This window comes from Rattus rattus, chromosome 13 (genome assembly GCF_011064425.1).
Source record: "Rattus rattus isolate New Zealand chromosome 13, Rrattus_CSIRO_v1, whole genome shotgun sequence".
Classification (NCBI taxonomy): Eukaryota; Metazoa; Chordata; class Mammalia; order Rodentia; family Muridae; genus Rattus; species Rattus rattus.
The window spans coordinates 39648019-39675536 of NC_046166.1; the positions used below are offsets into that span (position 1 = coordinate 39648019).

Genomic DNA, 27518 nt, shown 5'->3' on the forward strand with positions numbered 1-27518 from the left:
ACTCATCTGTCGTTTTTGCTCTAACACACTGTCTCCCCCAAGACAGTTTTTTCAGCCTTCCTGATTCCCAGGAGAAAAGGTTTTCCATGCCATCCTTCTTTTCCCACCACAGAGAAAGCGTGCAGTAGAGTCCACCCAAGATGATTCCTACATACAGCTTCTGAAGTAGGAAGCACTTGATCGGGTGAGGGATTTTTTATTTTTTTATTTCTTTTTTTTTTTTTTTTTTGCTTTTCATATTCTCCTCTTAGTATCAAAGCTGCAGCCAGTTTAATTCATTAAGTACAACTATTATTAATATTTCCCTCAGACATCCATTCCATTAGACATAAGCAGTGTTGAGTATCTCTTTTAGACATGGGATGCAAAATTATGAGTAAGACATAGTCACTACTACAGTCTCATATAACAAAATATGTCCAGTGTGCGTTTCACATTGAAAATTCTTCAAATCTCTACACTGTCATTTGCTGGCTGTGTTATTCTGTGCAAGATGTGTCCATACACCCAAGGTCCCTCAGGAATATGGACACACTTAGTAAATGGGAGGAAGATTTATATACTCTGAATAAAGTCTAGATTGTGGTTAACAGTGAATTTGGTGATAATGATGTAATACTGCTTTGGGCAAATATTGAACAAAATAATCAATGTACTGTACAAAACTTCAAGTGTTGGCTTACCTTTAGCTTCTACCATTGCTGTTCCTCCTCCATGGTCTACCTAGGCTAGCCGGGAAGCCATAATGTCGCCAGAGTGCTTTCAAACCCACAGCCGTGTTCTTCCTTTACCAGCCTGACTACAGGGTTTACAGTGTGGGCCACCAGCCCTGACCTCATCAGTATTGCTCCTGACAATCCAGTGAACCAAAACTTAATGGCCACACTTTTTCAAAAACGGAAGTGTTAGATCAGAAAATGAGTTCCTTGCTCATTCTTAGAGCCAGTGGGTCTTTCGTCGAGGGACCGTACCTGGATCATCTCCTTCTGAGCCTACATTGTCAGCTTTTGGCTGCTCAGATCTGAGAGTTTGAAGGCAGCCCATGGACAGGATAATGAACACCGAGTGACAAAGGGGGTCACTTCCAGTTTGAGTTCTTGTTCTGTGCTATCTTGTGAGGAAGGTCTCGGCGGACATTGGAGTTTCTCTGATGGCTGTCCGACATGTCTTTCGTGGAAGTCAGTTTTGTGGGCGTGCGTTTCTACTTGGCTTTGCTGATGTTGTCTCTCCTCGTTCATTCCACTTGTCCTTGCTGTTGCTTTCTGTTCATGTTAAGGGTTGTGGTTAGCATCATGCAGTCAAATTCCCTCTTCAAGTCAGTGCAATCAAACTTTTGCAGGTCATTTCAAAGGAGAAACAATGAGACATATAAATGTGAAATAGCCTCTGCTAAAATAAAATAATACTGTAAAATGCTCCCAATCATATCACAGAGGAGATAGGTATTCTTTTTTTAATGTCTGGGAATCACTACTCCAGGAAATAGATAAGTTGCCGGTCTTTGCTTTTGGGTGCTTCCAGCTGGATCAATGGTTCTCAACCTGTGGGTCACGAGCCCTTTGTGGGTCCAAATACAGTGGTCATTAAGAAAATCTGCATATCATATATTTACATTACAGTTCATAACCGCAGCCAAGTCACAGTTACGAAGTAGCAAAGAAAATTCTTTTATGCTTGGGGATCGCCACACTTTGAGGAACTGAAGGCTGAGAACCACTGCTCCTGATCTTTAAATCTTGCCGTTAGTTAACTACAGTTCTCGTTGTAACAAGCTCTCAATGCACAGAGGGACTGAGCTGAGTTGCATTGCGTTTGTAAATCGAACCCGACCGTATTATTTCAGCCATCTCAAATAATCACAACTTACATCTCTATTTTCTATTTCTGGAGTAGGGGTATTTTTAGACGCTTTTAGCTTCTTCGGAGTTCTTGCTCGCCTCAGAAAGGAGTCACACGTAGAGAAGAGATGCATGCTTAGAGCGGGAAAGTGGGCCATTTATTTTTAGACAAGGAGAGTGAGACCACCGAGTACAGAAGCAAGCTGACACCGGAAACAAATCTCCTGGAGCCAGGCACTGCAGCTCCCGCCCGGTTTTGTTTTGAAAGCCGTCCACAGACACTCTAAAGTAATCATTAAATAACAGTTAAACGTATGTTAATGATTAGTTAATGATTAGGCCAAAGTGTTTCCCAGGGTGAGTGATCCCAGAGGAGCCTGGGGTCACTGGCTTCCCAAGACATTGTCTCCACTCCTTAGTAAGGGCTGAGGTGACAGTCCAGGGTGCAGAGGTAAATGTCAGTCACAGCTGCCCTGGCCTGCCATGTGCTGATGTCACAGTAGACTCCTCCCAGACAGTGGAACTCGATGGGGAAAAGCTCAAAGTGTTTATTGTGTGAATGAGGAATATTATGTCACGTCAGCTACCATGCCTAGACCCCCCAATGGTCACCGAAGTTATTTCCAATTTCCATTTGAAACTATATGTGTGCACTTATGTGCTGAAAGGCGCTCGAGCGCGCACACACATGCATGCACGCATGCGCACAAATCATTCTCCAGAAAGGGTGCCTTGGTAGATTTTGTCATAATTCAATATACCAACATTTCTCTAAGAATTTTCATATTTTAATAGCTCAATCTTTTAATAATGGTAAATCATCTTAACATTTCAATGTTTCTCTTTTGGGGGCTGTGTCTCTATGTTCTGTGACTTTTTTGTGTGTGTTTATGTGTGTGTATTGGGGACCTAGCTCCATCACAGCCCTTCCACCACCTTCATAAAAATTCAGATGAAGCCGAGGGGAAAGCGCTCACTTAGTTAAGTCACTAGCAAACAAAAACATTTGATGTGTAGTTCTGAAAGATGCTGGATGAAGGCAATCCCATGAAGGGGCCAGTAGTGCTACAAGACTGAGTAAGGAGCAAGGAACCATGGGGCTTCGTGGCCAGCTGCTAATAACTGTCACTAATGAATCCTCTGCCACCTTCCCGATAGAGGCCAAGCAGCGTTTTGGCAGGCAGGGACTAGTACACAAACCCCACAAATGATTTCATTCTGTACTTCGAATGCTCTTGAAATAGCCATATTCTTTAACACTGACAATTGGTCCTCCAAGATCCTCTGGGCCGGTAATGGCACGCCCCTTTTGGCCGGTTGAGTAAGGAGTTCATTAGTAAAGCATTTTTCTGTTAAGCAGGAGAAGGAAGCCTTCTTTCAATCGGTTACCTCCCCCAAACTAGAAAAACCCAACAACAGTAGGAAAATAAGTCTGCCATAGAAACGATAACTTCATTCTCTCTGACCAAAACAGTATCTTGACTTTCCTCAGCCTCTACCGTGGCTGTCAGTGGGCAGTGGGAAAGACCACTACCTAGGTGTATCCATAGCAGTTTTATACTACATCTATGGAGTGAGAAAAGAAAAAAAAATTACCTTCATTAGAAGAATTTTTAAAATCTCGTCATGCATAAAATAAGTCAAACAAGGCAGAAGCAAACATACGAGTTAAATGTATTTATGTCCAATCAAGGCACATTGATGGGCATTCGTTTATGTCCCGTGACCAAAAAGAAAGGAGGGAGAAGAAAAACGTAGTAGAAATATGAAATATAGGCAGCTGTTCCTTTACCTTTTCCTTCTACCTTCCCCTCCCTACACCTGTTCATTCATAAAGCCTGTGATTTTATAATCACAGGGGAACTTGCCACATCAAACATTGGTGCTTTTGCATACAAAACCCCTCATGTAGTTGATAAAGAGAGTAATCTTTTGTCACTTTGACAACCGGAAAACATATGGAGGTGGAGAAATACTGACTTCAGAAAAACCCATATGTGGGTCAGCAAGGCGTAGGCTCTGAACTAATATTAGCCTTTAGAGATAATAACCAATAGTAATGGATTCAAATGCCAAAATATTGCCTAACGCGTTCTGTCAACATGCATATAAACACAGCAGGAAATCCAAACAAAAGCTAATTTATGGGAAATGATGTCTTCCTAATGACTGCATAGACCACGGGGGTCCACATTGTAAGCTACAGTCTCTACACGAGAGGGTTCGTCTTACATAGAAACCTTGGTTGCTCTCTGGAAGTATGAATCAAGTATAATCATGGCCCTATATTTAGGAGTATTTTTCTTATTTTTTTTTCCCTGTAAAACCTAGTCATTCCACATGTACATCACGTAGAGTTAGAGATTCATGAAGTTAAGTGAAAGCAAGATACGCCAAGTTAAAGTCTTATTATATTTTGGACTACATAGGGTAGTATTTGAAATTAAAAAAAAAAGGAGCAAAAGTGTGTTTTAGTATGTTGATATTTTGTTGATACCCAGATTTTTTTTTATTCCCTCAAAGATTCCTAAATCTATTGACACGTCATAGAAGGTCAATCTAAAAGCGATCTAGAGACCATCTCAGGCAGACTTTGTAGATTTTCACCTAAATAAGCTGTAATGCCAGCTGGGATGCAGCAGACTGGAGGCCAGCACTCGACTCAGGTGCCTTTTAATGTACACGAAGGCTATCCCGGCAGTCTGTGTTGCAACTGTCCCACTGACTGTAAAAAGGTCGGCTCTGGGTTTTATTCCCGCAGCTTCTATTGAGGGGTCTGTAATGAGTCTTCTGCCCACAGATTATTTGGGGGAACACATTCATAATGGATGAGAGAGGAAGGGACAGGATCAGGAAACTAGGCCTTTGCTTGGGTGAATGTTCCGGATTTGGGACACTAAAGACGACTGAATCGCAGACATTCAGCATGACGTCTCAGAAGCCGGTTTTCCCCGCCAGACCTCAGTTCCCATATTATCTTGTGCCTCTTGTCTTTGCGAGATGGCTCCCTCGCTCCTGTAATATTAAACAGCGTTTAGGCCGTAATGGCGGGGCCTGCTAAGATCCTTGCTCAGTATTGCCAGGAACTCGGAGTGTCCTCCTTAGGCTTCAGGCTGCTGGTAGCAAAGGGGGCTGCCTCCGTGTTCCCTTCGCAACATCCCCTGTCATTTGCTCCAAGGTTCTGGCAGACGGCTGGACTCTGTCACCAGCTGTCACCAGCCGTTCTTCCCAGCCACCCTTGGCAGGATGCGAGGTCTCAGACAGCCAGTAGAAATAATAGTAGCTGTGGTAACAACTTCAGTGGCATGGTCCCCAGAGACAAGATCAAATTTGGCACCTTTCCTCTCAACGGGAATCTAAAAATGGCACTGAATTTGCTACTTGGTGGTATATAATTTTATTTAATTACACATTTTTTGGTTTCAAGTGTTCCACATGCTCGTTGCTAAGTGTCAAATGAACTTACACTGGTAAAAACACTGGCATTTCCCCCTCTTATGAGGAGGAGGTAGCGGTAAAGCCGTGGGTTTCTTAATTTCCATCCACCTTGAAAACATGGAGAGGATGCATGCTGTGATTTTTCCCACTGGAATAGTCCTCAGATCTGAAAGAAAACCCCTTCGTAAAATTTTACTGATGCATCTTTACCAACACACTGTCTCAAAATTATTTTCAATTCATGAGGGCCCCCCTCCCCTTTAACTTATACTAGAAAAACCCACCAAGGGCAAAAACCTAAGAGGTTATAGAGAGAATGTTGGTCAACTATGTAAGAAATGCTTTAATTTTTTTTTCAACATCATAAAAATTGGTTACAGTCCAAGGGTACTATAGCCAGCCTAAAACGAGACATTCTGGGGCTGGCGAGAGGGCCCAGCGGGTAATGGTGCTTGCGGCTCCAGCCTGGAAACGTCTGTTCAATTCCTGGAACCCACGTGACAGTGGAAGAAGAGAAACAACTTGACAGAGTTGTCCTCCGATCTCCACACATTCACCATGATGGATGTGTGTGTACGCATACACACGATAATAATAATAATAATAATTATTATTATTATTATTATTATTATTATCATTATTATTATAGAGAATTGTTGTAAAGAAACAGTTTGAAGTAGGCTGCTTGACTGGAGCATAGGTTTTGATGATCGTCTTTGGCTTAAACACCCTGTAAGTCGCTCAGAGAGTTGATATTATAACTTTCTATCACTCACATTAGTTTCTATTTTGTGAGGGGAAAATGGCAGATGTTACAACTTAATTTAAAATTGCACTGCAAGGGAATCATCTAAGACAGTGATCCTCATGTTGTGGTGACCCCAACCAGAAAGTTCTTTTCGTGGCTATTTCATAACTGCAATTTTGCTACAGTTATGAATTGTAATGCAAATAGCTGGGTTTCCTGGTCGTCTTAAGTGACCCCTATGAAAGGGTTGTTTGACCACCCCAAAAGGGTCATGACCCATATGTTGAGAGCCACCGATCTGAAAGATCTATGGTCTACAAGGCCCGTGTTTCTGAAGTGGAATAGCTTCCTGAGAACTCAGGATCACACACAGAACATGGAACTCCCTGATTCTTCTAGGACAGAAAACACTTGGGGACCCTTCGTCTCCAACCCACAGCACTGTGACTGCAGGTTCAGGCCACCACCCCCAGACTGTTATATGCCGGGATCCAGATGCAGGTCCTCACGCTTGTGTGGCAAGCATTCTAACAGCTGAGCCTTCTCCCAGCCCAGGGTTTGCATTTTGATGACAAGTAATGAAAGCTAGGGTTTCTTAAGTATTACCACAACTCTATGGCCTTTGTGACCACCACCTTTATTTAATTTTAAAATAAATGTATATAAAATAGTCATAATTTCTGTTCCATGGGCAACAAAACTGAGAAGTTAGGAAATGAGATAATAACTCGGAACCCCATTAATTTACAGAGCTGTGATTGAACCTTGGCTTGTGTTGACCCCACTGCCACACCTTAACTGATATGGTGGAGAAAAGGGGGGAACCCAGGAAGCCAAATAATGACAGGGTTTTCTAGGGATGCCAGATGTAAAACGAAAAGTTAGAAGTGAGGCAGTTTAGAAAGATTTTTTTAATATTAGCAGCACCAATCCCAAAGCCATCTGTCCACGTGGAATTACAAGTTGAAGGTACAAACACAATGAAGATAAAAGAGAGCTCAAGGCCAGGTCTGGGGCGTGTTCACCCCTTTGGGGTACATGAGACAACAGTTGAATAAGTCAGGAGGGAGCAAATGACCTCCAAATTCTACAGTCCCACACGACATGACATACTTATCTCAAGTCGCTGCCCATTGTAAAGTCTGGTTTCAGGGTAGCAGTGTCCCCCTGCTTCAAGCCCTTTCAGATTGTAGTTGGACTGGAGGCTGGGATTGACATCTCATTTGAAAGCGTTGCTCGTACTAGAGGAGTGTGCCTCCCGCTCACTCGCCGGGGTTGTGAGGGTCCTATCTCACCACACGGGCTCTTCTCCAAGGGACTACCTGATATGTGATGTGACAGCTGCTTCTCCCTATGGCAAGCGGTTGCCTGCCTGATGCCTTCCCATTACAAGCAAGTTACTAAGTCGAGCCCGAATTCTAAGGGAGGGACATGCATGAGGGCCTGAGTGAATACCGAGAGACAGGGTCTGTTTTGAACCACCTCAGAAGTCTCCCACTACAGTTGACTCACACGCTGCCTTACTTTTCCTTAAATGCATGTACAGTGTGATGATTGCTCTCATGCGCTCCAGGACTCATACCAAGGTCCCCATGCCCATGCTTCTGTGATCCCTACATGGATAGGCAGCAAATTACATACCTGACTCTTCAAGCTTAGTTCGGGAAGTAATACCCTTTGACTGTGGCCACGTTTTATGGCTGGAAACAGTCACAAGGCTTTCGGGGATCAGAGAAGAGATATTGTATTATACAAAATAGCCTATCAGAAAACTCAAACAGGAGTTGTTGAGGGTACCTGAGAAGCAATGGTCAAAATGCTAGGGAAAAAGAAACAAAAAACAAAAAACCATGCAGGTGAACTACCAGAGAAGTCTGAGAATGGGTGAGGATGGGTGGCTGACATTGACAGATACCACCCGTGAGTCTCCAGAGAGGCTACTTTTGACGAAGCAATCCAAAAGATCCCATAACCACTGAAACGGTCTTATTATATACACCCCCTGTGGCTAAGGAGATGGCTTACAAAGCAAGCATGAGGGCAAGAGTTCAGATCTCAACAGGTTTCCTAAAAGCTGGAGAGGTGTGGCTATCACTGTAAGCCCACAGGCCTTGGAGGCAGAGAGCAGAGCCTCAGGGCACACTGGCTGGCTCTATGCACTAGCTGATCAGTGCGCTCTGGGTTCAACTGAGAAACCCTGCCTCAGTGCTAAAGGTGGAGAGGGAGCGAAGAAGACCTGGATGCCAATTTAGAGCTTCCATGTGCTCACAGACATGTGCCCCAACACATGGGAACATGCATACACACAGGAACACACACATGTAGAAGCAAAATTAAGTAAGCAAATACTCCATACTGTCAACTTCCCAGGGACACTAGTTAATTGGATGGATTGGACATGCTAATTTGTGTTCGCATTGTTATGGAATCAGTCTCCCAAGCTGCTTCAAAATGCAAGACAGAAGCTCCGTGCCCATTAAGTAGCCCCCCCCCAGCCCCCACCTATTTCAACCCCCACCATCATCCCTACTAGCCCGCACTCTACTGGATTTTGCTATGAATTTCAAATTTCCTAATGGCGTGTGAGTGGGTCCATATTCGCCCTTTTGCAATTAGACAATTCTACCTGACACAGGTCTTCACACTTCATCTGTAACTGTATACAGTGTGATTCCCTCCAATTAATGTTTTTAATTAATTATTTTACTTATTAATATTTCAAATGTTGTCCCCCTTCCTGGTTTCCCCTCTGCAAATCCCCTATCCCCTCTCCCCTCCTTTGCCTCTGAGGGTGCTCCTCTAACCACTCACTCCTGCCTCACCACCCTGGCATTCCCCCATGCTGGGGAATCGAGCCTCCACAGAACCAAGCGCCTCCCCTCCTATTGATGCCAGACAAGGCCATCCTCTGCTACATATGTGTCTGGAGCCATGGGTCCCTCCATGTGTACTCTGTGGTTGGTGGTTTAGTCTCTGGGAGCTCTGGGGATCCGATTGGTTGCTTTGTTGTTCTTCCTATGGGGTTGCAATCTCCTTCAGCTCCTTCAGTCCTTCCCCTAACTCCTCCATTGGGGTCCCCCAGGCTCAGCCCGATGGTTGGCTGTGAGTATCTGCATCTGTTTTAGTCAGGTGCTGGTAGAACCTCTCAGCACAGCCAAACCAGGCTCCTGTCAGCAAGCGCTCCTTGGTATCAGCAATAGTGCCTTCTTACGTCTGAATAATATCCAGGATGCGTGTACTCACACTTCCTTCACTCGTGCCCATCGAGGGCTCACTATACCGTTTTCACTAAGTTGAAACCTTTCCAATCTTACCAGAAGTTCACACAGGCAGAAGGTTTCCCCGACCCCTTACCAAGACAAATCAGAGTTTCAAACCGCAGAGCAGTCTGGGAGGCTGAGGACCGACAGTCACTGACACAGTGCCGGAAGTTGCTTGAACATAGCGTTTCCTTCCAGACACCTGGGATTCGCAGTGCACAGAACCCGTCCCACTGTTCTCCCCGTGACGGAGTCACTTCCATTCTGTTCTGCAGCCACCTCCGTGTGCACCGTTATTCTAGTTGTCACTTAGGCTCTGACAGAATGTAGCTGTAGTCTTGAACATAATGGCACTCTCAAGGAAGGTTTGGAAAGCCAGCTCATGGTGACCATGAAGAATGCGGCAAATACTTTCCCATGGCTTCAAATCTGTTTTCCAGTTCAGGATTGAACTCATTTTTATTTGCAGATGTATTTAATTAGGCTAATTTTCCCTCTGTTTGTCTGCCAACATATCCGTGTAGTTTTATTACACCACTGTTTAGTAATTTGTGGGACAATTTTGACCGAGTTTGTTGCCTGCCCCTCTCTTCTTTCCCGTTAACCCTACATATGGATACGTGTGTAACTTGAGGTACACACAAACCTCAGAGCTCACTCCAAACAATGGCAGTTTTAATGTAGGTAATATCCTAAGATCTAACAACCCATTGCCTTCTGTTTTCAGTGAGCCAGATGTGACATCGGTTGTGGTGCTGTAATTGTTGTAATGATTGAGTGCATGTGTGCGTGCGTGCATGTGTGCATGTGCTTGTGCAGGCATGCATTGTACGTGCATATGAGTTTGTGTGTGTGTGTGTGTGTGTGTGTGTGTGTGTGTGTGTGTGTGTGTGTGTGTGTGTGTAAAGTTGGTCCCTGTGGAATACAGGTAATGAGTTTTATCCCAATAAACCCCCGGGGGACTTGAAAACATCAGACAACGAAACGCACTCAGTGTGTGGTTCCTACCAAACCTCCTGCCCCGGGTTAGCATCAAGAGTACTGGAGAGTCTGCTCCCGAATTGTGATCCATGAGTACCAACAATCTGTACCCCAGTGACCCTGCCACGTGTTGTGAAAACGAAGCTCACTCCATATTGCTGGACCAAGAAGAGACCCAAATCCGAGCTGTGTTGTCCAACGGAGGTGTGTAGCTTTTGTACCCTTGTAAAGTTGAAAACCCCAAAAGCAAGCCATTGGAAGCCGGAGACGGTCTGAATTGATTGTTGATGTGGTAGAGTACACCTGTCAACCCTTTGCCGTCTGCAGACCCAGTTCCCATTATTTTCTTCAGAACTTGCTGAAGTATGTAAAACCTTGAAGAGTGTGTGAAGCGATAAATGTTTAGAAAGCTCCTGACATTTTGCTGCTCACACACTATGTAATTTAATGCGAAATGACATATGAAGATATAACCCCCTTGTAAGATGACGACTTATAAATTCAAGAATTCTAAAGCCTATAACTTAATCCGTGAAAATCAGACTTTAAACAGCATCTCTGGAAGACCAGACTTTAAACAAGGAGTCTGCATTTATGCATTTATAACAGATATACAGCATAGACGGCACTCATGTTAGTTATATTTCTTACTAACATTGTGCATTTATGGCAGAGCTTATTAACAGGACAACATCCTGAAATTGCTAACATCCCACCTATCATGTATAATAATAATAATAATAATAATAATAATAATAATAGATTTCAGTCAGATGCTTTTCCTACATTCTACTGAAGGAGTCGTTTATTAATTGATAACCTGCATATCTTTCATATTTACTCATTCAAGGTTTATTTTATATTTACTTTTTCAAAAACTACCATCTTACTTACAGAATATTGTCTTAGATTTGAATTTTTCAGAAGCTGGACGTACTGCTCGTTTTCCTCCATTGAATTAACATAACCATTGACCTATACAAGGTATCATTAGTCCTAAACTTAACTCAAACCCGTGTCGGACAGACAGCACATGTAGCCTGTAACTCCCGTTCCAGAGGATCCACACATACACATAAATTTAAAATAAAAACGCTTTAAACTTAAAGACATCAACGCAGTCTAGATAGTCTTCTTCTCCCAGATGTCCGTGTCCACCATGTTGAGCGATGAGATGGATTTCCAGCTTTGTGTAGTTGAACGGATGCTTAGGGAAAGGCACCATGGTCTGGTTAGGCAACGCCAACAGATTGCATGCATTGGTAATCTGAAATCTAGAGTACAGAAATAAAATACTCATAGAGGAAAAATGCCTGCTGAATCCCGACTACAATTCTTATACTCTGTCGAATCTTTATATCCATTACATAAGCTAGACCTGCTTCAGTTTTCAGTCAACACGATATGGATCATTGATTTTCCAAAGATTAGATACTAGACTAAGGACTGAACCTAAGTGTAAGTACATCCAATGACGGTGCTCTTTGCCCTGGTGTTACTTACTTTTGTTTGTTTGTTGTTTTGGTTTTTTAACAACACAGCTTGGATATGTAATAACAGTTCTCTGTCAGAGTCAGAACCTTTAAGATGCTTTCTGAAAAAACACCAGTCCTTTTCCAGATCACATGTAAATTGCAGTGTACATAATGATCAAAATATCAGAACAAAATTCTCTTTCATCATACCCTAACATGGCGGTCATTGGGTTTCTCTGTGAGTGTACACCCTTCCTGGGGAAGTCATTTCTCCTATCTCCATATAGTGGAAGTCAACATCTAGTCATTATTAGTGGCCAAAATGCTAGTGACATATGAATATTTTACACAAAGTAATAAAAATATTAAAATTTAACATATGTATTAAATGTATACACTCGGGTTGGGGATTTGGCTCAGTGGTAGAGCGCTTACCTAGGAAGCACAAGGTCCTAGGTTCGGTCCACAGCCCCAGAAAAAAAAAAAAAAAAGAAAAGAAAAGAAATGTATACACTCGTATTCCTATCATATAGTTCTCTTTTCTAAATATTTTAAACAAGGAATTGATAAACAAAAAAAATTAATAGCCGTATATGAGTTATAATTTTATAAAATTATTTTCCTTCCCACTTCCCGTGACTTATTTGATAGGTGCATGCTGGTGGCTTGAATCACAGGTTTATAAATTTAAAATTGATTCTTCTCAATTTAAAGTGTAGCACACACCTGTAATCCCAGCGTGTAGAAGGCAGAGGCAGGTGGATCTCTGTGAGTTCAAGGACTTGTTTGCTGCATGTAGAGAGTTCCAAGACGGAGCTATGGAGAGAGAGGATGAGAAAGGAAGGGGGAAGGGAAGGAGGAGGGAGGGGAAGAAAGATTGTTGTACTTTTGTTTTACACATCTAAGTCAACCCTGATCATCCCATATGCTATCCAGTTCCTCTGTGAAACAAGACTTTGCTTTTCAGCACAATCCAGTGAGGACAGTCATGGCTTTGGAGACCATGACGCAATTGTAACAGCGTGATAAATCTTTAACCAACCCGTGTTCAAGAAGGGTTGGTGAATGATGCAGCAGATGATTCCACGGCTTTCTTAAAATGTGGAACACAGACAAGTCAGAATAAATAGTGTCTCGTGCTTAAGTCCTTCCTGGTGCCCATTAACTGAGTGACACTCGATCATTATTGAAATGCTGTCATTGTGCAGGGCACGCCGTGTAGATTGCATGTGTTTGAGGAATTCTGTTTATGATCTGTATTGCACAATTATTCCTGTTACTTCATAAGATGGGAATGTAAACTTTACATGTGAGTCTTGTTATAAACATGCTAAGCGCTCGCCTTTGGCGTGTGGAGTGGCAGACCTTTCAACAGCTTGTATGCTTTACCCCCAGCAATGCATCTATTTGGCCTCAACTGGCACTTACAGCAGACGGAAAATGACACATTCGAGAATGGAAAAGTGAACTCTGACACCGTGCCAACACACACTGTATCGTTACCTTCTGGCGACAATGGTAAGAGGGAGCCGTGGAGTCTGTGGTTTGTTTTATCTCTTTAACGTCACTCTCCATAAACTTGGCCTTAACCATGCTTGCATTCAGCGTACGTGAGAAAGAAGAGAGGTTTGGAGGTGGTAGATATCATCTGCTCATGAATGTCTTTACTAATTTATTTGAAAGTTCAACACGTGTATCACAGTACTCGTACAATTGTCTGCCTTTGGTGGCTGATGGTTTGTCTCTTCTGCCATTCCCTTTTTCTGAGCATGTCCCAGGTTTTGTTTTCGGGAGATAACTAGAATACAGTTCAGAATGTCACCTCTCAGGGTACCTTGGGTCTGTTACGTTTTCTTAATTGGACTTGCGCACGGAGTAGAGGTAGCATACTAATCTTATTACAAAAGCTTTTAAATATAAACCACATTAAAGGATTGTAACTTATTGACCTTTTCCCCAAGTCGCCCTTCCTCCAAACCTTTTAGAGTTTGCACTTTGAGGTCATAGAGACTTTCCAATCAATGGTCTCTGAATAAAAATGGAATTTATGTGGCTAGAGAATGCTGTATTTCATTTTTCCAATATAAACCCCTCAAAGTGGACACGTGCATACATACATTGGTGTTGGGCGTAGTTTCAGGTGATTTATGGGTGCACAGGTACACACCTTGGCAGTGATGTCCTCTGCCACTTTGAAGAACAAACGTTGATGAGTTATTTCTCAAAGCAACCTCCCAGACACCGTTGTCTTCTGTCTGTCGTGCGATGAATTATCTGCTTTAAGGAATTTCCTTTGCTCTTCCTCCTCTGCTCCCTCCCTGGGGCATTTGAGCTATGCTTTCCCACCAGTGATTTGCATCTCGCACGCGCAATTCTTTTGCAAGGAGAGAACAAAGCCGGTGCCCCTTTTTGAAGCCCTCTTTTACTGGTGGGCTGAAGATTTGAACATGTTCTCAGTTGTTAACCTTTCATCGTTTACCGTGACAGTGCTGCTCTCTGACAGCAGTTCTCAAGCCGTGGGTCCGTGACCCCTTTGTGCATCAAGGGACCCTTTTCTACAGGGGCTGCCCAAGATTGTCTGCATATCGGTATTTACATTCCGATTCATGGCAGTAGCAAAATTACAGGTATGAAATAGCAACAGAGATAACGTTTTGGTTGGGGGTCACCATAACATGGGGAACTGTAGTATTAAAGGGCTGCAGCATTAGGAAGGCTTATACCACATCTCTTCCACCTTAAGGTGACTGAGGAGTTTTAGACCTTAGATTTTTCACAATAGTAGTAAATATTACCCCATGTAGAACCTTTCATCCAAAGAGCTATAATCTGGTATCTGCCACGTCACCCCAGGGCATCACTGTAGAGTGGGATCGTGACAGAGAAGAAATATTTCCTAATTGAAAGTGCAAGTAGCACGTTTCATCGAAGTAATGCTTAATTAGCATGACTGCTATGTATTTTCATACATTGGCACCATGTGTAAACAGATCAGGAAACTACACGGGAATTAAGATCTATTTGTGTTGCCTGAAATTGAGGCTACCTTTTTAAGTGGATGATCAGCACGGAACTAGTCAAATAGAACTTATGAGTTACACCAGGGATTATTTCTACAAGTGGCAAATCATAGTTCTAAGGACTTCCATGCTTGTTCCAAACCTGTTGTCGTTAAAATGAAAACATTGTAGCCAACTAGCGTCACTGAGCTCAAAATGAGGGACCCTGAGACAGCTGCTGGTGCAGAGATACTCACTCCGGGCTCAGTCAGAGCCGCAGGAGTATTAACTCTCATGAGCGTGTCTCGGTGCACATAAGCACACGTTCTAATCCAAGTTACTCCACCTATTTACTTTGGTACATTGGGCAAAGCGACTTGTCACTCAGACTTGCAAGGAAGTTTAGAAGAACCATAGAATAGACTGAGATCCTCTCAGCTCCAGAACGTTTGAAGCACACAGTAGGATTACAGTCTCTTGATAGTGTGGCTGCCTAAGAGATCTCTGAATGCAGTTACTAAGCCTGGGGACGATAGTAGCAGAGAGAATACATGTTCACCAAACCCGCACATCCATGCACGTGGTCATCATCTAGAAATGAAATTCCTCAATATTTGTCTTTCCATGGAGAAACACGCTCCAGTTCCTTCGATTCTGTTTCATTCTACTCCCCCAATAAATGCTACTATGAAAATAATGTCATCATTTACGGTCAGCTAAAGTTTCAAAAATGACTTCTCTCACCCAGCAGATTGTTAATATATACCACCGAAGTGACTGTGTGTAAGTTTACCCACAGTATCTTTTCCATCATTGCATAAAGAAATCTTTCCCAAAGTGACGGTCACAGACCTCCCATTCCTGATTCACTTGTGAACACCACTGAACGGACCTCCCAGCCTGGCTACAGAGCCACAGGATTTATAGAAATCTCTGGTCAGGGTAGGAGAGGAGGCTGTGTCTTAGTGCAGACTTTGTTGAAAATGTGACCTACACAGTTCACTTGCCTGTTTTACTATTTCCCAGATAAAACCCCAAATCCCCACATTGTAAAGAGGTAATTCTGTCTGGTTTTCAAGTAGAGACTCTGGGCATTTAGTTCTTCGGTGGGCTGGGAGGAGACGTATTTGCACGAATGGAGGAACCTATAATCTACTTCTTGTAATAAAAAAAGAAATAAAAGAAGGAAGAAAAGAAAGGAAGGAAAAGAAAACAAAAAGGAAAAGAAAAAAGGCCTCTATGGTAAATTTGCAATATCCATGACCCGTCTGTCACCCACCAACTTAGAATTGTGAACCGTCCAGACCAGCAGATCACATAATCTCTTTCAATCTTGGAGAAGGCCTCAAAGTCTCTCACAAAATTCACTAGAATCAACTGTGCTAAGCACAATGAAGGCCTCAAAGTCTCTCACAAAATTCACTAGAATCAACTGTGCTAAGCACAATGCGGAAATTACTTCCAGGTTTTGAAATGCAATACTCCACTTCTGTGGCTCTGTTTTGCTTTCTTTGTTTCTTGAACGTTAGCCCCGTTCAGTCGCTGTGCGGATGGCTCTTGCTTGCCCTCAGTCCTGCACCAAAGCTCCTCAGAGGTGGTGACATCTAAGAGGAGAATCCGGGTGACACTGTTATCCATTACTCATAACTCCTAATGTTTTTCCTTGGCTGAGAACGGTAGGGATGATACAGCATAAGTGTGGGATCTCTCACGACACTAACAGAAATGGACCAAGAGGCAAGATTAGAGTTTGGATCTCAAATAGCTTCCTTCTAGAAACTAAAATTACTCCCCGGACCAACAGACTCATTTAGTTTAATGTACTGGAAAGAATTACACAGGACTGGACTCGGATGTGAGCTCCTCACGTGCTTAGTTTATAACCACTTAGTTAACCTTCCGAGCCTTGATTCCTTCACATGGAAAGAGGGACTAATAACACTTACTTCTTGGCTTGCCAACCTCAGCCGCCTGGCTTCCCACACTATATCTTCCTTGCGTTGTGCTAGCCTCCGTGATTCCCAATAGTGATTTTGCCCTATTCTACCTCAAACCCCACTTTGCAATCTACTAAACAGAAAAACAGAAACCTCCAGAAGGCCTGCTCTTGGTTTCCTGTAAGCAAATCTCTATTCATACACGTATTACCTACATTTCTCATCGTTGGAACAAAATACCCAACAAAGGCAACTTAAAGAAGGGGGACATTGTCTCACAGTTTGACCGGACAGCCATCAGGTGTGGTGCGAGCAGCAGGAGGCAGCTGATCGCATCGCATCCATGGGAAGCAGACAGAAACGAATGCTTGGTTCACTTTCTCCTTCTTTATTCAACCCAAGACCTCAGCCCATGGTATGGTGTCCGCCACTTCAGTTAACCCAGTCTAGAAACTCAGTTGCAGACAGTCCCAGAGATCTGCCTCCTAGGTGATTCTAGACCCCGTTAATTTAACAGTCAATATAAACCACCAGACTACATTGCATGTTTGTGAATCTCTTCTTCCACCATTTTCCCAACATTCAAGGGTGTTTGTTTAACCTTCTTGATCCTAAAATCTCTTCACTGTGGGGCTGGAGAGGTGGCAGGGGTTCAGAGCCTGTATTGCTCTTTCAGCATTCCCACGTTCCGTTCCTAGCACCCATATCAGCGCTCACGACCAGCTACCACTCTTGCTCCAGGAGATACGATGCCTCTGGCCTCTGAGGGCAACTGAACTTATGCACACACAGACTCTCATACATAATTTGAAAATAATAACAAAAATAAATCTTTTTTAAAACTCTCCCCAGTATGCTGATATGGTCTAGCCAGCATAGGAACATCCCATTGTTTCTTAGACTTCATGAAAAATAAAAGCCTTTGGCCTCCTCCTTCTCCATCTCCAGGCTACCATGCTCCTCGTTCCTTTAAGGCAGTTTCCAGGACATACTGTGTAGACTCTAAATCCACGCCTTACCTATGTCTATGACAGTCTCCTTTCTACACTGTTCTCTGATTTGCAGGTCTTTTTTTTTTATCTTTGGGCTTGCTCCTTATTTTTAAAAATCTTACTTGAAATACTCACCGCCATGGCCTGTATAGTACCACAATGGCCAGGTCTTTGCTCCATTCTTATGGCAACATCTGTTTATCCAGAGCATCCCCTTTCATCTGGTCACTAAATGCGACGATTTCTCAGGCCCCTGGTCTGCCGTAATATAATTACACTTGGTCTCGTCTGCTCTTGTCTTTAGTTACCTTCTGTGTAACTTGGGCTCCATCAGTAAGTGCAGCCCACGCTGCACGCCTTAGCTCCAGACATCAACTATATAAAACCAGTCGGTACTTCTCTGGGACGTTTTCCACCCGAGCGTCTTCTCAGCCTCGCAAATTCCAAGTGTCAAAAACTGAGCGCACCAACTACTTTGGCCTTCTAGCACTGCGTAGGAAAACACCCCAGAGTTCACCAGTTTAGAGAAAGCATTTTTCATCCCTCGCCATTCTGTCAGATGCCTAGGCCGTTCGTCTGTTTTTGGCTAGGACTCCTCATGCAATTGCCTCCAGATGTCCGAGGCCGCCTGAAGGCTCCATTAAGCTGGAAGGCTAAGACGGCTCACTCAACTGGCTAGCAGCAATGTTGGATACTGGCGTATGCTCGGCTGGGCTGTGGCTGTAGGAAGGAACATCTGAACATAGCCCTCCCCTCTGGTTTAGGTTCCTCAGAATGCAGTAGCTGCTTCTAAGGGAGAATATCCCAAGAGGACTCCTTCCCATTGACCCACACAGAAGCTCAGGGCTTCTCTGGACTTAGCGTCAGACATCTAGCACATCAGGAAGTCGAGTGCTCTGATCAAGTGACAGATACTAGCCAAGGTTGTCTGAGACCCTGCTTCAATCCTCACCACCACAAAAGCGTTTTAACTGACGTCATCCCAACTTCACAATAAGGGGAGTTAAGCTTGCACCCCCTCTTCTGCGATGTTTCCTGGGAATTGGGTACAGAAGTTGTTTTGAAGATGGACTTATTGGAGCTGGGCTCTGCCACAGTCCAATTGCATTGTGTACAATTGCTGTACACGTACATATAAGTGTATTTATAGACAAATGCCATATACATATTTATTTATGTATTAAATGATGTCATACCACTCGGACTGACAATACTCCCCAAAACAGCCATAGACTATCTAAAAGACCCCTAGTATCAAGAATAAATAACCTCCATTTCAGTTTTTGAACAGTGTAATCCAAGTGATTCCTGAAAAAAGAAAAATAACAGGCTATTGTTATCACACTAGTTGTCTCTAAGGGTTTGAAGAAATTCCCTATTATTTTTTTTCTTTATTAACTTGAGTATTTCTTATTTACATTTTGATTGTTATTCCCCTTCCCAGTTTCCGGGCCAACATCCCCCTAACCCCTCCCCCTCCCCTTCTATATAGGCTTCCCCTCCCCATTCTTCCCCCATTACCACCCTACCCCCAACAATCACGTTCACTGGGTGTTCAGTCTTGGCAGGACCCAGGGCTTCCCCTTCCACTGGTGCTCATACTAGGCTATTCATTGCTACCTATGAGGTTGGAGCCCAGGGTTAGTCCATGTATAGTCTTTGGGTAGTGGCTTAGTCCATGGAAGCTCTGGTTGGTTGGCATTGTTGTTCATATGAGGTCCCGAGCCCCTTCGAGCTCTTCCAGTCCTTTCTCTGATTCCTTCAACGGGGGTCCCGTTCTCAGCTCAGTGGTTTGCTGCTGGCATTCGCCTATGTATTTGCTGTATTCTGGGTGTGTCTCTCAGGAGAGATCTACATCCGGTTCCTGACGGCCTGCACTTCTTTGCTTCATCCATCTTATCTAGTTTGGTGGCTGGACGTGTATGGGCCACATGTGGGACAGGCTCTGAATGGGTGTTCCTTCTGCCTCTGTTCTAAACTTTACCTCCCTATTCCCTGCCAAGGGTATTCTTGTTCCCCTTTTAAAGAAGGAGTGAAGCATTTGCATTTGGTCATCCTTCTTGAGTTTCATGTGCTTTGTGCATCTAGGGTAATTCAAGCATTTGGGCTAATAGCCACTTATCAATGAATGCATACCATGTGTGTTTTTCAGTGATTGGGTTACCTCACTCAGGATGATATTTTCCAGTTCCATCCATTTGCCCATGAATTTCATAAAGGCATTGTTTTTGATAGCTGAGTAATATTCCATTGTGTAGATGTACCACATTTTCTGTATCCATTCCTCTGTTGAAGGGCATCTGGGTTCTTTCCAGCTTCTGGCTATTATAAATAAGGCTGCGATGAACATAGTGGAGCACGTGTCTTTGTTATATGTTGGGGCATCTTTTGGGTATAAGCCCAAGAGAGGTATAGCTGGGTCCTCAGGTAGGTCAGGGTTCCTATTCCTGCACAGACATCAGTACCAAGAAGCAAGTTGGGGAGGAAAGGGTTTATTCAGCTTACACTTTCACGTTGCTGTTCATCACCAAAGGAAGTCAGAACTGGAACTCACACAGGGCAGGAGGCAGGAGCTGATGCAGAGGCATGGAGGGATGTTTCTTACTGGCTTGCTTCCCCTGGCTTGCTCAGCCTGCTCTCTTATAGAACCCAGGACCACCAGCCCAGGGATGGCACCACCCACAGTGGGCTGGGCCCTCCCCCCTTGATCACTAATTGAGAAAATGCCTTACAGCTGGGTCTCATGGAGGCATTTCCTCAAGGGAGGCTCCTTTCTCTGTGATAACCCCAGCTTGTGTCAAGTGGTCACACAAAACCAGCCAGTGCACAGGGAGACACACACTGTACAGGAGCATGTGAGCTGGAAACTGTGGCCATCTTTGGAAAACACAATTGTCAAATCCTCTTTCCAGGTTTGCCTCTTGTTTGAGGATTTCTGTCATAGGAAATAACACCTAGTTGCTCACTTGAGACTTACAGAGGGAATCAGGTGACATGCTGATTTCTTATGCTGATTTCTTTTGTTTCCTATTGAGCCCAATTGCAAGCCCTGGCAGCTCTAACTCCCTAAGCTGGTGAATTCTGTCACTTTCCACCTGTGCTTCAGCAGCTTCTGGTTATGTTGTCTCTTCTCTTGCTCACCAGTTCTTCAGACACAGATAATGGCAAGTCACATGACCCCCCTTCAGTCATCAAGGTTCTATCCACATGACTTTAGGTGACTTAAATCCCTAGTTTCCTTAGGTCTACATTTTCTTGTCAAGTAGAAGTAACTCGTGAATTTTTTTCTGATAAAATAGTTTTGAATAGTACTGCAAATGGTGTGTGATATACAGTACATTGTTGAGAAATATAAACATGTTTACTATAACGATGCCGTCTTCGCAAAAGTGTAAGGCAAAGGTTGTTACTCTCCTGCTAGTCTCAAAAGCTATTGTTAGCATAGTCATTGGCCTAGCATAGCCCTCTTCCCTAGTGACTGGCCAAACTCCTCCATAAGTTGTATATGTTGAATGAATAAGTGAAAATAATATGTAAAGTATTTAAAGGGCCAGGACAGTATTTTGTCTAAAGTATATGCAAATATCAGTGAGGTAAAGTAATTGAGAAGTGTTCTGTCACTTGCTGGCCCTTAAGCAAATTGTCTTGTCTGACTTCTCATTTCTTTATGGAGTGCTAGTTTGCTTTAAATCTGATAATAGTGTAGGAAATTAATCTATGACCCATATCAGTAATCATTGGTTTACATTATTTTCTTTAATCCAATTACGTATTTATAATTTATAGCAAAATCCTTTTAAAGCATAGATTCTTACATTAATATCAATCTTATCTTATTAAACTGTAATAGAAATTCCTTAATTATTTATATTTTGGTTACTTAGAGGATTGGATTTATGAAAAGAATCTTATTCTTATTTTTCCTTTAAATGCATAGTGCTTGTATGTTTAGATTTTTTTTTGAGCATATATTATATGGTATGTACTAACCAAGGCATTGAGGGAAATAGCAGTTTGGGGGAGAGGGGACACACCTAAGACTGTCACAGACAGTCATTCCCAAAGGCCCAGGATTGTTAGGCAAGACAGAAACCAAGCAAAGAATCAGGAATCATGCTGAATTAGAAATCGTGATATGGAAAAGAGATGACCCACGGAAGACTCCACTTTTTATCGGAATCTCTGTTAGAGGCAATGAGACAAACACTGACATTTTGTGTAAGCAAATTTAAGATAATTCAGGACTGAGTGAAAAGCCATAGATGCTGGTCAGTGTGTGAGCCACCCTCCATCAGAATATCTGACATAGATACGGGTGAGGTCAGAAGATCCATGTCGCTTCTGCTTGTAGGGTTTGTCACTGGACTTCCTGCTTTCTCCATTGGCTCCTTTGATTCCATCCAGTCCCCCCCCTTTGAGGGTGGTCTTCCCTCTATTAATCCTTTCTGGAAACGTCCTCAACAGATATACCAGGCGTGTCTCACAGGAAAATATAACCCCCAGCAGGTTGGCAATGATAAATCACCACATTGTTAGCATGGCAAGCCGCTCCTCCAGTACAGAACAAATAAGCAAACACAAGCCTCTCCTCTAGAGTAGGAGTCCGAAGCCTGTGTGTGTAAATACACACATGTGTGGTTCTCTTGTTTAAATTACAGATGCACTTAAAATGTATGTGAGTGCCCATGGTGTAGCAGTTTCCTCATGTATGAGACGACTTCAGAGAACTGCATTTTGTAGCAGGTTACTGACTGCCTACGCATTGAGCAGATGAGACTAACTGAGCTACAACAGCATTGAGCTTTATTCAATATCGTTTATAGTATTCGTGTTGTTGTGATGTATAATATTTCTTAATTACAAGCTGTATTGATTTTCTCTATTAAAGTAGTGCCAAGCAGCTCTGTTTTATTCTATATGGATGGTAATGTGATAATACTCTGTATCCACATGCTAAGTCATGGCATGCAGTCCTGTATAAATAGGTGTGCTCTCCCAGAGACCTTCAAAGTCTAGATATGAGCGGACCTCATGTTAGAGCATGGAATGAAGTGTGGGCTATTGATTGTATATGGATACCCACCTTTCTTCCTATCCTTTTGATCATTAGTGCCTCTGTGAGACCCAGAAGGGATTTCATTTGCCCTCCTTAGTTGTAGTTAGACCTTGACATTTGACTTTTCTTTCCCACCTTTACTTTTAACTTTAGTAACTATAGTCCAGTTTTCTCCCATCCTTTATAGAAGGCAGATTTGCGATACATGTGAGGAAATGTTTACTATTTTGTGACTTTGAATGATTTCTCACTATCATAAAATACTTTTCAGTGGCATACCAAAGTCCATAGTGACCAACATGGTGTTAAATGCTTTGAGTCATCATGATTGGTAAACTTATCCATGGGATGGTCTTCAGATATCAAAGTGCTTTTTAGAGACTTTCTTTAAATATACCACTCTGGTGATGTTTTCATGGAAGCTGGGAAAACAGTGTGTTAAGAAGCAATACCTTTGTATACATGGTCTATTTCAGCATTCCCACAGTGACAATTGTATTTAAAGACATTAAGACTGCTGATAAAAGAACTCACAGTTAGCAGGTAAAGAGACAGCCAGCAATTCCCTCATTCAAACACAACTGAACATATTGAGAAATTCTTCAAGATTCCTGTTGTGTTTGAACACTGGGGACACCTTAGTCTCACTGTTGAGGCTCTCCCTGGTTTGATTTGTAACCCATGAGATTTGAGTTTATGTAACTCCAAGGTACTCTGTTTTGGCCCTGTGTGTCCTCCGTTTTCCCTTCTTTTCCTCGTAGAAACAACCTTGTATTTCCCATGCACCCAATCTTGTATTTCCTGTGCACACAACCCCTTATTGCCTGTTCATACAACCTTGTATTTCCCGTGCATACAATTTTGTATTGCCTATGCACACAACTTTGTATTTCCTGTGCACACAACCTTGTATTTCCTATGATTCCCAAGTTCATGCCCTAGGGATTGGTTCACGATCTTCGTGAGGAACACAAGAGTGCCCTAAGACTGGCCTTCCTTTTATTTCCTCTGAAGTCAGAGTTCTCTGGAATTCAGGATGAGATAAAGGAGTTCTGTGTCCAAGCTTTTCTCTAAGAAACTCAAGCGCTTCAGAGGAGGGCTGTGTGCAAGTATTTACAAGTTTATCACATAGTGCCTGTCACTTGCTGACTTCCCAGGATGTTTACAATTTAAAAAGAACATTTGAAAAACACTACCAGAAGTAGTAACATACTTGCCTTGGACAAATTAAAGAGGTACCATGACTTGAACAGCAACAGGATGGGTTTACACAGGCCCTTTATAAACCTAAAACTCACCCTGATATTCAAAGGAGCAGCTTAGGCCAAAAAAAAAAAAAAAAAGTACATACATTTCACTTATGTTTAATTTCCCAAGATCTTGTGATGGGTTAAATCTTTTTCTTTATATGAGGTTGTAGTTACAGTTATTACTTGAACACATTCAGCTAAATACGACCTAGTTACTTTATAAATATGCTACCTGTTCGGGTGGTTAACATAAAAGGAATGGTTATCGGAAGCAACAGAGTTAAATGACAGGACTGTTTGAGTAGCCTACATATTCATATGCGAACAGTGACGAATAAAGCAAAATTCTGATTGATTCTATTACTTTCTTTCTTTCTTATACAAACACTCGATCTTCCTACAATAATCAAGGGCTGAGAATGGGGTGAGGGAGACTTATAGTGTGAAGTTGTTTGATTCTTTTGGAATTGTTTTGTTGCTGCTGCTGCTGTTGTTGTTGCCATTGCTGCTGTTGTTGTTGCTGTTGTTGCTGTTGCTATTGTTGCTGCTGCTGCTGTTGTTGTTGTTGCTGTTGTTGCTGTTGCTGTTGCCGCTGCTGTTGCTGCCGCTGCTGTTGCTGCTGTTGTATGGCAGCAAGCATGGTATGATATGCTTACCGGAAGTGAAGGCCTCACACTCTGAAACTTCCATCACATTTGACTTAGTCTCCCTGAAAGCAAATGGACAGCGCCCTTCTTGGTAAAAGATTTGTTACACAGTTTTTAGCATCAATTCCTTTCTAATACTGCATACCACTCCAGCAAAGGCTTTACCAAGGCTCAGCAAAATAGTCTTAATTGGGTCTGCACTTTTTGCTGGACCACATTTGCTTAATCTGGTATACTTACAATGCAGTGAGAAAGTGAACTGTTGTCTACTTTAATTCACCTTTGTTATATTTTTGAATGCTTTCACCTCGTTATGTGCTTTAAACATATCCATTTCATTAGCTCATTTAATTCATGGGGAATATCTACTCTATAATTTAACTGACAGAGCTGGTATTCATTAAAATCAAATTTACTCTGTCAGAAAAAAAAAGATGTGGGTTTTTTTTCAGTTCAAATAGTTAAATCTGGGTTTTGTCATAGCCTCTATATTCTGATTCCTGCTCTGTGTAGAGACGGAACTTTACACAAGCTTGACAATTGGACAAATAAAACATGGCTTGTGTTTTATATTCGTTGCTTTACTGTGTGTCAGTCTGAAGCCAAAAAGCATTCTTGGATAGTGACTGAGAATTAGCACCCTCCCTTGTTGGTGTATCTAATGTCAAAAAATGCCAGTAGCCCCCAGCGCTCGATTTCAAATCTCACTTTTCCCTTGACGGAGGAACCTAGAAGAGAGCCAGCCAGACTTCCCTTGGCTTCATTGTGTCTTGAGCAAAGATGAAACAAAATAACTGAATTTTGCCTTTGTTCAACATAGGGGAGATTTATACCACAATATAACAGAGTGTGCAAGGTGTTAGGAATGTGAGACATCCTCTGTAGGAAGTTATACACAGGGAGGTCGTTGAAGTTCTAGAAGTCAATTCCCTAACAGTGACTCTTTTCCTTGCGATTCGTCTGGACCGCATTCTCGAGACAGGTTTCTCTGTGTAGCCTTGGCTGTCCTGGAACTCACTGTGTAGACCAAGCTGACCTCGAACTCAGAGATCTGCCTGCTTCTGCCTCCTGAATGACGGGATTGAAAGTGTGCACCAGCATCACCCAGCTCTGGGTGGCATTCTCATGGCAGAGCGATAAACACAGAATCCGTGACTGTCAAGGTGTGAGAACTACTCACGTCTACTCAGAGTCAGTCCTCGGTCTCCGAGGAGTGAGAAGTCGATCTCAGCAGAGTCCATTCCCCAGGACTGTCCCTCCCAATTCCGATGACAATCACAAACCCAAGGTTGTCTGACTACACATCTGTCCAATCATCCACACGTCAGGGTCCCTCTGGACCCTTCCTTGGTTTGACTCATGTGCCCGCCTGACTTACAGGACTCAGGAAAATGCATCTACTAGCCTGTTGCAAAGGCCTCCACAGGACACAATGGAGGAACTGGTAGGTCAAGGGGAGGAACCGGCACAGTCACCTCTTAGCGTCTCTGGACGCTCAGTTGTCCTGGAGCTCTCTGAGCCCTTCATTTGGGGTTATTATGAAGGTCCCATAACATAGACTCAACCAGTTAGACCATGGCCATGTGTCACTAACTCCACCCTGGCCTGGTGGTTCTAAGTTGAGACTGGAGCATGGACTCTAACCCTGAGTTACTTTACCCCTGTCCTTGAAGCCTCCTATGGGCTTCACTCAACTCCAAGTGAACCCAGTAGCATACAAAGACACTGTCGCTTCAGAGACTCTAAGGGTCTTCAGATTCGTGTCCCAGAAAATGAGAACAAATACCAAAATGCATTTCATAATGGCCCAGGGTCATGACTGTCGTTACTGGACGACCCCAGGTCTAAAAGACTTCGACGAGAGTGCCTGGCTTCAGAGATTCTGTATCATTATCACATGATTGGCCGTTCTCATTTTGGATACTGAATCACCTTCATATCTGCTCCTGCTCAGTGAAACACATTTGTTCAACCTGGTTTGGGGTGGGGGGGTTGTTTTGTTTTATTTCATTTTTCATTCTGTTTACAAAGAAGAGAACCTCTTCCTGAAAAGAAGGCAATCGTCACAGAAACTATAGGCCCAATTGAGTGAGTTGGTACACTAACTTGGGTGACAGTGGCCTCTCATTATTTCAGTGAATAGGATTTAACCCCTTAAAGTCAACAAGTAGAGGAAGCAAGAAGGCAGAAATACCTACATATTAAGCCACTTGGAGACAGTGACCCCTTTAAACCCGAGAAGGCAGACCTCAAAACTCGTGGTTCTCGAAGCCAATATACTTGGTCAAAGATGAAGTATTAGGGAAAACAGTTTGTGGGTTGATGCCAGTTTGTCCTTGCCGGCTCCCAAAGCACGGGTGTACTCATAAAATTGCTAACATTTACTTCTGTCAGCATCGGATGGGCACCATCCGCACAGAGTAGAACTGCCTGCATAAGCTGCAAAAGCCACAGAAGAGGGGATCGTAAATAACTGTTAAGTACGGCAGCGGTGTTAGGGGTGTAATGCCTGCCCGTGTGAGCCCAAACGTGAGCCGTGGCCGTGTTCAGTAGGGGATAGCAGATCTTAGCGGGGACAAGGAAGTTGCTGTCTTCAGGGTCGTAAAAGTTACCTCAGCCCAGGCCGACGCTGTGTGCCAGCTACCCCAGCTGCTCGGTCACAAGGCCTGTCTAGGCTGCACAGAACTGCCCAGACAACTAACACCGAAAGTCTCAAAAGTAACAGCAAAACCTTGGGTTATATACGTCAGTGGTGGAGAAGGGCCCACTCTGTACAAGGCCATAGGTTCATTCCCCAGCATACATGCATGCAAGCATACATACATACATACATACATACATACATACATACATACATACATACACGCATGCATACTTTATGTGGAAGTCAGTCAGAA

General features: G+C 43.1%; 1 protein-coding gene across 1 annotated transcript in view; it reads left to right on the forward strand.

The window, feature by feature from the left end:
• Tenm3 (teneurin transmembrane protein 3) overlaps positions 1-27518 on the forward strand; it is a 603629-nt gene that overhangs the window by 459188 nt on the left and 116923 nt on the right. Inside the window, exon 6 of the mRNA XM_032919375.1 lies at positions 13136-13258. Within this exon, the coding sequence (XP_032775266.1) occupies positions 13136-13258 (123 nt within the window). The remainder of the gene's footprint in view (positions 1-13135; positions 13259-27518) is intronic.